The following is an 11,364-nucleotide window of genomic DNA, read 5'->3' as shown; positions in this document are numbered from 1 at the left end:
GGTTCCACACCAGAACCGTTCCGGAAATGTTTATTTTACACTGCATTATTGTTCCTAAATAGGTGTAAATATTATGCTTTTCAGGTGTATTAGGGGTTAAAGTTACCCTTTTTATTGCTAATTTTACCCTTAAAAAGGTGCAAAATTAACATTAAAAATGTTGATATATTTTTACACCTAAAAAGTGTTAAAGTTATGAGGAAAAAAAGTTAATCGCACTCCCATTATTTTCTCAGTGTAGGTATCTTAGTGGACAATATTCTAGATTTGTGATGCAGAGATTTTGGTTTCGATGCTTATATCAAGATTATCAATTATCGTTATCGAGTATTGTTGCGAAAACAATTCGAAATGAATAAAGCAATGTCAATACACTTGAGAGAAATGCGAAAAAGTTAAAATAACATTCCGGAAATGTTTATTTTACCCTGCAGTATTGATCCAAAATCGGTGTAAATATTACCCTTTTTAGGTGTATTAGGAGTTAAAGTTACCCTTTTTAATGTTAATTTTACCCTTAAAAAGGTGTAAAATTAACATTAAAAAATGTTGATATATTTTTACACCTAAAAAGTGTTAAAGTTATGAGGAAAAAAGTTAATCGCACCCCAGTTTTTTCCTCAGTGTACGATTAATAATAATAAAATCATATCAATAATATTCCTCTTTACTTTCCAATAATTTTTTTCAAATTTTCATGAAATTTTGGAAATTTTGAAGAACAACCAAACCTCAATTATGAATCAACTTTGTTGCGTTTGCGCACAACTACAGTGACAATGTGAGAAATATAATTTGGACTACATGAGGGAATGTTGGGGGAGTGTTGTGGTAGTCTCTTGCCTCACTGGCGGTTGAGCGCGAAAAATTAACTTGAAGCAAGACAGTAAACTGCTCAACGTTGTCCCGTGTGGAGTTTTCGCTGTTCGTTTCCCCAAGTTCCCAAGTTATTAGCTTTTGTGACCGCGGGACTGTGAATGTGATAAATTTTTGTTGGCACTGCAGAGTCAAATAAAATTCACTATAAGTTGGATTTTTGTGGTAGAGCAGCATACACTGTGAAGTTAGAGGGTGCTAGGCGAGCAATTGAATCCCAGAGAGAGAGACGCTTTTCCTGGGCTGTATGTGGTAGTGTCTCATCGGCATTGATCACAAATCAACCGAGTTGAGATCCAGCTGCTGGTGGAATCGGAGTCAGTTCAATAGTCACTGTGCTCCAGAGTGGACGGAATTCTGAAGCAGCTTGGCCAGAAGCGACAAAACGCCCCAAGAAGATTGAAATCCCGTGCTAATCTCTGAGCCACAGACACATCGCAATCTTCTCCATCGAAGACCTACCACGAACCCGTGTGGAAATTCAACGAGGGATATTTATAGGCACTCGACATAGACTTGAGCTTTTTTTAAACCATCACGCATAATAAATTTCATCGGGTTTCGCTCCTCCTGTCGGTTCCCATTTCTTCTTCTTTTTTTCTCTCTCTATATATGCTATAATTTATTTCGAGAGGAGTCTTGACACAAGAAAAATCTCGGGAAGCACGAGATTTGGTGGTGGTGTTAGAAATCACGCGAAATTCCTCAGAGTGACCACGAGACTCTACTCTGGTGCGAAAATTAAGAGTAAGAGATTGAACCCAGTGCTACATTTTACGATTCATCGTGAAATTACCAGACTTCTGCTTAACAACACGATCGCTAAAGATCATCAACACAAACTGATAGTGTTTGATAAGATCCCAGTGACTTAGAATTCCCCTCCAAAAAAAAACCCACTAAATAAACTATATTATTCTCACATGAATAATTCATTGAGTCTATCCAAAGAACAGCAAAAGTGAAGAAAAAAAAATAGTGTATAAAAGCTAGAAACGTTACATTTTTTTCCTTGATTCTCATTTAATGCAAATCAAGCTGTAAAAATAGTCACAGATCGAGAAGAAAGTTGTCGATCACTGAAAGTTGTGCCGTGCATCAAACTCAATTGGCTGACTATTGAACCCTTTCCTAAATACAAAATAAAATAAGACAAGCCATAAAACCACAAGGTATCAATTATAAATTGATTTCTCAACTTGCTGTTTTAAAGTTGGAGAGTGACCGTTTAGTGCAACCTGTAGAAGAGGTATGTATGAATTTTTACCATCCATAAAAGTCACCTTAACGATCACTCACATTTTTTTCTCTCTCTCTCAATTCTTATTGCTCGAACTCTTATAGATAGAATTTATATATTACCTCTTGATTCTTTATAATCTTTAAATCATCGGCCCCTACCGTCAATGCCCAATATTTCTGAGAAATAATCATAATTTGAAATTTTGTGTAAAATCATGTCATATTGTTCTTCTTGGAGTTTCTTATGAGATCTAGAGGCCAAACGGTAGGGGATATCGACTTTGGTATATCGGAAAACTTCTTTGTAAGTTGACGGTTTCTTTACGGTTTACGATATAAGATAGAAACTTGGAGTTTTAGTGCATTAAACGGAAATATATCCTGTAATAAGGATATATAGAGTACAAACAGCTGCAAAACCGACACAATTTTCTCACTTCTAAAATCTAAAAGTATTTTGTTTGAGATTAAAATAACTGAGGGCTTGGAAAACGGGCATAGTAGCAAAACTGGTGGTGGTAGTCCGATAAGATTTCTCCTCTGAAGGGTATGTTGATGTACTCGTAGCTCAGGATCAACTGACAGTCGGCTAAGACCATTATAACTATTGCAAGGCATGATCGCTCTCTGCATAAAAATGCACACCCTTTACCTCCCACACTGAGAAAAAAACTGGGGTGCGATTAACTTTTCTTCCCTGTAACTTTAACACTTTTTAGGTGTAAAAATATATCAACATTTTTTAATGTTAATTTTACACCTTTTAAGGGTTAAATTAACACAAAAAAGGGTAATTTTAACCCCTAATACATCTAAAAGGGTAATATTTACACCGATATTGGATTAATACTGCAGGGTAAAATTAACATTTCCTGAATGTTATTTTAACTTTTTCGGATTTCTCTCAGTGTAGGGACAAGGCACTTTGTGTACCCTACCGGTCTCTGGGAATTCATTATAATGGAAGGGACTTTTACCCGTGGAATTGATTCATCTTTCATTTGTGAGGAATATTGGAGTATTCTCGAAAAAAACAACAAGCCTTTAAAATCTGATTATTAATCTACAAAAAAAATACCAGAAGTTCGTTCTAGTTATTCAGAAGTTCAGTTTTTTCCACTAGTTATATTCTCAAAACCGTTAGGATCCCGTATTTGTCCATGACATCTTAATATATCAACCGGGTTATTTAAGGATTAAGTGCTGCAATCAAGAAAAAAAGATTACAAGAACAATCGGTGGTTTGATTTTTTTTCATAATTATTATTGTGAAGTTATACAAAGATGAACTCCAGAAAAACAAGTACAGTATAACTCTGATAGAGTCAACTCCTAAAAATTTTAAACACCGTGAAAAAATCTGTAAAATTCCAGGTTTTAATGTTAAACTTTTACACTAATTTTATTAAGTAAGAACGAGTATTTAACGAGTGAAATAGTATCAACAACTATTAATAGAATATTGGAGATAAACAAGAATCAAATGTGTTGACTCTATCGGAGTCGTACTGTAATTCAAAAATGTGTAAGATTGATTACCATAGCAATGTACCCTAGAATATCATCCTCATCGGTATTACTCGAAGTACTACTTGAGAAAATACCGAGCTATAAATGAGTCCTAAACTTGTAGTAAGATTTTTGATTGATACGTACACTCTTAAAAAAATTTAGTCCCAACTACCTCATATACAGTCATGGAAACTATAAAATATAGTAAGCATAGACCCATCCATATATTTAGGTAAGGTAACTAAATGAAATAGTTGACCAATATTAGTTACAGTATCTTATTGATTTAGTTATCATAACTAAATTAGATTAATAACGGGTACTATAACATATTAGTTCCCATAAATAAATAAATGTGGTTGATACCCATCTTATTGGCTGTAATAACTATATCATATTAGTTGTGGTTACTATATAGCTCGAAAAAGCTTCAACACATAAGTAAAAAACCATTCTTTACTATTGAAAAAGTTCTCACAACTTTATGAAAGTATAGGCCCATTTATTTGCATTAGTTGTGAGAACTGAAAAGAATTAGTGACCAATATTAGTTGGGATATCGATTTCATTTAAATAACACAAGCAAATATAATTGTATGAGACCATTATCGTAAATATTTCCTTATGTTCTCACTACCAATAAATTTATTACGAGTAAAATGTTTTAAGATTATAAGAACTATTTTAAATAAATTTGATAATAATCACCCGATCAACTAATTTTCATTAGTATGGCTAAACTTTTCTAAGAGTGTACCTGGTAAAATGTCCGTTATGATGTCTTAGGGGGAAGTGGGGCACCTTTAAAATTTGAATTTTTCACCTATATTTTTAAATAAAATTGAGCCTTATCGTGATATAATTTGGGTGCACAAACAGATTGAGAAGCTAAATTACATTATGATATGGCTCATTTACATTTAAACATAGGAGAAAAATTCCAAGCCAAATCGATGGCTCAGAATAAGACTCGAACAACTCGTTATATAGGGGACGGATTGTATAGATGGTTAGGTAGAGGATAAGGTTTGGATTGGGAGAGTGGGTGCAGTGGGTGCTCAAAAATTTGTTGAGAGATGTATCCAGTCTTGCCAAGAATATCACGAGCTGTTGGGTAAGAATATGTTAGGTTATTATTATTAATCGTGTCGAGAATATGTTACATGAATTTTTGTCATTCTATATCCTGAGTTTACCTAAATTTAATTCAGTGTATTTTTTGTTAAGACCTGTTCAATTTTGAATCATTTTCACGTATTTCTCGAAGTTCCTTAACTTCCTTATGTTCTTGTCTGAAACTTTGAATAGTCAAATTTATAGCAAAGCGATTTCAAGCTCAGATCTTATATGTTAAGTATATATGTAAGCCTATAACTTTGACAATAACTAATTTTCAGCCATATTATTCACAGAGAACATAGAGGATGTAAAGTAGTATCCAAAAGCGAAAAAAAACGAATTTTGTAAAAATTCGAGTTATTCGAGTTTTATTCTGAGCCCTCGATGAAATTGGTTTTACAGATTAATTAAAGGATTGAGTTTCATCGTCTCTTAATCCACGTCATGAAATACGCACAATTAGTTTTATGTAATAAACATGCATTCAATCAAACAAACAATATAAAAACAACTTCCAAGACATTGCATGAAAATCACAAGGCCCAGCGTTTCGCAAAGTCTTTTCCACTGCGGTACCCCTTTGAAACTAAATTGCGACTTTAAATAATTTTCCAATAACGTAAAGATGTTCGGACGGTCTTTTTGCTAAGATGATCGTCAATTTTGATAAAAATTTCTTCCCATGTCAATCATTGACTGGACAAGCAGTGTTTTTTCTCCCATTCCACCAAGATTACATTTTAAAATCACCAGATGAATGAGAGATGATCATGAAAACAGCGATTTTATGCACAAGCTTTTTTAGTATTTTGTCTTAGTGGTGAAGATCATGATCAAATTCCAATGCGATGCTTTTTCTCAAGGGTGCATTGGGTTAAAAATGTTGATCGCGCGTTTGAGTAATTAATATTGCCTCCCATTTATTTATTTTTTTTCTTTAATTTTAGTACGAGAGACAGCAAAAATATTGCTGAGAGCCTCCTCAATTAATACACATATGTAACCTTATTTGTTTAATAGTCTTTGTGGCAAAAACAAGTTTTGATTGAAATGTTGTTGCAAATTAATTCAACTGGGCAAAATGATCCAATAAAATCTCATCGATCAAATCCAGTCCCGTCTAGACATAGTTGGATTCATGCATATCAATTAACCGGAAAATTATTCATGAGTTTCTTTTCCTTCTCTCAGGCAGTTTTCGCAGTCTCTCTCCTGTTCCCGCCATCCACCTAGAAGCTTTACCACAGACACTCCAACATGTCCACGGAAAAGTCACCCATTCGTCGTGTCACAGGTAAGGACTTTTGGTCCATTTGCTTTATGAAATACCTTGAAAGACTCACTCCGGAACAATCTAGCTCTTGCCTGGCTCGTTCCGGAAAAAACAAGATATCCGGAAGATCAATTGATTGAACGTGGGAAGGGAACTTTAAATGAAAGCATGAATTAAACAAGAATGTGGGATTGGTCAGTATGCTGTGAGAAAAGATAGTTTATCTTAAACCATTGATATCTTTTTTTTCAATTTAACGGTTATCTCGTTTGTAAATACCTCAGTTACTTCTGTAAACCAAATCTTAACTGCAATTCATTATAAAGTTACTGATATTTTCAAAGTCAATAAATTCTTTTGTAATATTAGAAGAAATTAATTAACAGGTGAATAATAATAATAATAATAAGTTTATTGGTTCATGCCCAGGATACAGAAAGTAACATGTAGGACTATACAATATACAATATACAATAAGTAAAGTATAGTTTTAATTAGTAATTTTATCAAGTCAGTAAAAAATTGAGAGTTTAGTAGGATATTTTTTTTAAGTAACCTGAAATTGTACGCTTGGTATTTGATCAAAAGTGAAACTTTGGACAGGTTGAAACTCTTGCTCTACATTTGAGAGCTTTTTGTTCCGAACATAGAGCAAGAGTACTAAAGGAGAAGCTAAGTACTAATGTTGAAATCCCTCTTCTGAGTTTTTAAAACTTACTTTACTTTGCCCAACATTTTCGATTTAATTTATTGTCTAGTTCTAAAAACACATAATTCCATATAATCTTTAATCTTATTTCTGATTGGCCAGAGCTTAAAAGCTTTCAAAACATTTATTAGCCAATCAGACAGCACGATGGAACTTTAATGTTTTATGAGACTAAATATTTAATTTCATCTGAATAATACTTTTAACAAAATTTGTTTATGCGAATATCGCATTGACAATTAAATAAACATATTGATTGATAAAATTAAGATGAATGAATACATTGGGAAAAATTCTTATTATTTCACAGATATTGATATATTTATTTTTATTTTTAAACATTGATATGTATAGTATCTTACTTTTCAAAATAAAAACTATAATGCATTTTCTAATGCTTTTTTTCGATTAAATGTTTGTTTTCTTTGAAATAGGAAATATAAAGCAATATAACAGAAACTATAATTTTTTCGCGCATAGCAAGTGACTTATCTTAATACTGGCTTCTTTATATTCTAAAATAAACTTTATTATTAATTTATTCAACTTGAACCATGAAATAAAAAATATGGGTTTTCAAATTAACAATTTACAATGTCAGTAAGTTTTAATTAGTTATACAGTAAAAGTGTAATTATTTTTTGATCGTATGAAGTTCATGTAAAATTTTATTTTATTTTATTATTACTACTATATAATAGTACTACTTTATTACTCTTATTTAATTCTTTTAGTTTAACTAAATTTAATTAATTTGCGAATGCTTTAGAATTCTTTTTCGAATTTAACCCTTTAGTTTCCATCATATGAAATGAAAATTAAGCGAATTTGTAAGTTTGACATCGCGTCGATTTTTATAATATTTTTATTTATTCTTTTCCTGACTTGAATTCTGGAAAACAAATTCATTTATGAGCCAGTAACACTATATAAATAAATGGTATTTGAAAGAATTTATTGTAAAGAATTTAAATTAAGTGCCCGTTAAGACTCATATTCAGAAATATCTCCCGGCCCTCCTTAATATTCTTTTTCTTTTCACAATGACCATTTATTAATGTGCAGAAGGAACAAATTCTAAATCATGAATATTCGTTCTTCAATAATTCTAAAAGTATAAAATTTTAAATGGTTAATTAGACAGTCATCTTTTAATTAACGTTTACAACTTAAATCTACTTTAAAAAAAATACAAGGGGTTCCGATATTATGTACATTTATATACATATATATACGTGTAGGAGACTTGTCTTAAATAATGGTCTCTACATAGAGAAATTTATGTGAATTTAGGCGATTTGCTTCAATATGGACATAAATTTCTCTAGTTTATATAAGCCATAAGTTACAGTAACACCGCAATATATGCAAAATATATTAGGTGCCATATATTTAGGGAGTATTTCAAACGTTAATTCACATTTTAGACCCCAGTGGTAGCCAAACTTTCATAAATATATTGCATTTATGCATGTATCAGGATTATACCGAAGTGAATAATCCCGAGACTCCTTGTATCGCTCCTTCTATGATCTTTCTTTTTAGAATTGGGAAGTAAAATAAATTTCTTATTACAATTATATCTCAGTTCATAAAAATTTACTAAGATTTAAAATTTAATATAATGAGTCAACAAACAGTTTCATGTACAGTATCAGCCAAAAGTTTCTTGACAAAGCAATGTTCGAGAAAACAGATATGAAAAATGATACAAAAAAAAATACTTTTTAAAATTTTCTCTTTTTTCAAATGTGTCAACAAACTTTTGGCAGATGAAAAATAATCAACTTTTGAAAAACAATTATTTTTGATATCAAATACATTTTTTTTAAATATATAAATAATATCTATGGATTACATGATCTGTACATTAATAGACATTAATACACTGTACTTTAATAGAAGTACAGTACGACCGCGATAGAGTCAACTCCTAAAAATTTTAAACACCGTGAAAAAGTATATAAAATTCCAGGTTTAATATCTAACTCTCAAACTCCTTTTGTTAAGTAAAAACCTGAGATAATTTTTAATGAATAAAATATTAACTACAAAAAAAAAATAATAACCTAGAATATTGCAGATATGATGACGGCATTACTTGTGGCCTGTCTTTACTTATGGCCCCGTCGCAATAATTTTTCTCAAAAAATAATTCCGAAAACCCAGAAAATGTGATCTGTTATCATAACACATTAAATATTTTTTAATTTTGACATTTTTCGAAATTATTTTGTGACATTGTAAAGTTCTCTGCGAAGAAGCCATAAATAATGCCGTCACCCTATAAGAATCAAATACGTTGACTATTGGAGTCGTACTGTATTATATTTTGTTCAGTTCTGCCATAAACATATTACCAAAACTGTTTTTTTCGGATAATTTAGGGATCTTTATTCTCTTTTGAGAATCGTAAAACGAATAACGGATTAGTGTTCAGGCTATCTGACTTGTTTTGAACCTCGGTCTCTTTCGATCAAACTTTGTCTTCAGTTAATTCAAGTTAGGGTAAGTGTGCCAAATTTCGGCATAGTTGCATGCAAGCGCCAAAGTCTAAAGTTTGAAATGTAATTAATATCTTTAATATAAATTGACTTTTTTCATTCCTTCTACTTAAGGAGTATTGCTTAGCGCCTTGTAGACAGTTTATCGTCTTTATTTACTTTAAAATTATTCTTAATACATTTTAAAATGAATAAAATGAATAAAATTGTAGACATAGCTTTGGTGCCCTATTTCGGCCACCTTCATTCTCATAGTTCCTTGCCCTTCAGGAATTCTTCCAATGCCTTTTTCACGTCATCTCGTTTGTCGCAGCTATATTTCTTGATATTATTTTGCATTGTATAATCTCTACAGTATGTAAAAACTAAAAATTCATGGAAATTCGAGGAACAAAAAAGGTGGCCGGAATTGCAAGCTGGCCGGAATTTGGCACACTTACCCTATATCGTTAAATTTTTCCTTTGAAATAAGAATCATTCAAAGCGCTAAAACTTTTTGTACGACAGAACTTCTAGAATAGCAATATTCTCTGACAGTTTCCTGATTTGGAGTGCTCTATTGTGCCCCATTTGCTAATGTTTGCGGCTAACGAAAAAAAGGGGATAAAAAGAAAAATTGTGGTTGACGCACATTTTCGCATTTTCCGTCTGACGTCAATTGGTCATCAGGCGTGCTGTCGAAATGTCTTGCACGAAAATAGTGGCGATGGAGTTGAAAACAAGCCTTACATCAATTTTATTTTATTTTTCACGATTCGTCAGCCAAAAAGTGAGAGAGTGTCTCGAAATACAAATTAACTATACAATACAATTTAAATTGTCGCATTTGAGTGGTTTGTTGTTATCATGCTTTTAACAACACACAATTTCCGTCTCACTGAATTTCTCAATTGGAGTTGGGTACATTATCGCCGCGAAATCTCAAAATGCCTCACAGTCCAATAGGCAATTTGGTATCAGAATTTGGGCTGTAAGTTGAGTCAGGGAGTATCGATTTGTGTGGATATACAGAGAAAATGAATGAAATTCCTTGATGAGCAACAACCACGAGCGACCTTAGAATTTAACAATCCACGTGCTTCAAGCGAAAGCTCACCACGTCATAAACTTGAACAAAGTAACGCATATCTTTCGCATGGCTAAATTTACTGTTGAGGAATGAGATAAGACATGTCCAATAGACACTTCTCATACCATTTCCTTTACTTGAGTCGAAGTCAAGGTCGTCGAAAGTGAAAATCGAAACACTTTCGGCATCGGAAGTTAGTCTAATCGATAGTCGCCTTTCTTCTAAGTTTTTATTTAGAAAATTTTCCATGAAATTAATTCTGATTGTGAAATATGTAGATTGAAAAAAACGAAGCTTTTTTTGTCAGTGTTACAATGGGACAACAAAAATTAACATCTTTCGGCAATTTTTCAGTTTATTCTTAGCACTTTAATGACAGTGCTTTCTGTCATCTTCCACATTTGAATGAGGTCACGCGAGGTTATCGATGCTGACTTTCGTCCACCCCGAATGTCTCATTGTCCCCCATGTTTTCACATCACCAGTAATTAATTTAATATTCACCACACAAGATAAACCTGTCTTTTTTTTGGTCCGACAAACCATCTCCTGCGGTGCTAATCACTTAACTTTGGCGCTAACTTTGCATTTCGTGATCTTACGACTGTGTCACAAGAGATTAACGGCAATCCATTTAGTGCTCTTTATAGAGATCAAATTCCAAAATGGCCCAGGAGATCGGCTCTCAAAGGATATATGTTTGGGAACTGCCAACATCACAATGTAATATATTAATAATTTAAGCACAGTAAATTGGAGCCAATAAAAAAAATAAGACATCGACCTTGCAATTAATAAAAAAGTGTTAATCTAGATTGAATATCAAAAACAGCATTCAGTCTTGAAACATCCATAAAATTTATTTAGATTATTTTAAGGAAGAGGTTTTATTTTATTCAACAGCATTTTTTTTATAAATTGCGAAATAATGGCTTTAATAGGATGTTGCAAACATAAAATAAAAGTTGCTAAATGTGTTTTATTGAATTAGATTTCCTATACTAAAACAATACGCTGTTATCGTGAGGGGTAATGCATTTGAAGAAACCAATGACATTTT

The 11,364-nt window shown here is 32.2% G+C and overlaps 1 protein-coding gene across 1 annotated transcript in view; it reads left to right on the top strand.

The window, feature by feature from the left end:
• Positions 1 to 789: 789 nt before the first annotated feature.
• Positions 790 to 11,364, top strand: part of LOC129808272 (sialin) — a 40,160-nt gene continuing 29,585 nt past the window's right edge. The window contains exons 1-2 of the mRNA XM_055858107.1: positions 790 to 2,125; positions 5,941 to 6,043. Coding sequence (XP_055714082.1) covers positions 6,007 to 6,043 — 37 coding nt within the window. The 5' untranslated portion in view covers positions 790 to 2,125; positions 5,941 to 6,006. The remainder of the gene's footprint in view (positions 2,126 to 5,940; positions 6,044 to 11,364) is intronic.

This window comes from Phlebotomus papatasi, chromosome 3 (assembly GCF_024763615.1).
Source record: "Phlebotomus papatasi isolate M1 chromosome 3, Ppap_2.1, whole genome shotgun sequence".
Lineage (NCBI taxonomy): Eukaryota > Metazoa > Arthropoda > Insecta > Diptera > Psychodidae > Phlebotomus > Phlebotomus papatasi.
The sequence above is the reverse complement of the archived record's forward strand: the minus strand, read 5'-3'. Positions and strand labels throughout refer to the sequence as shown.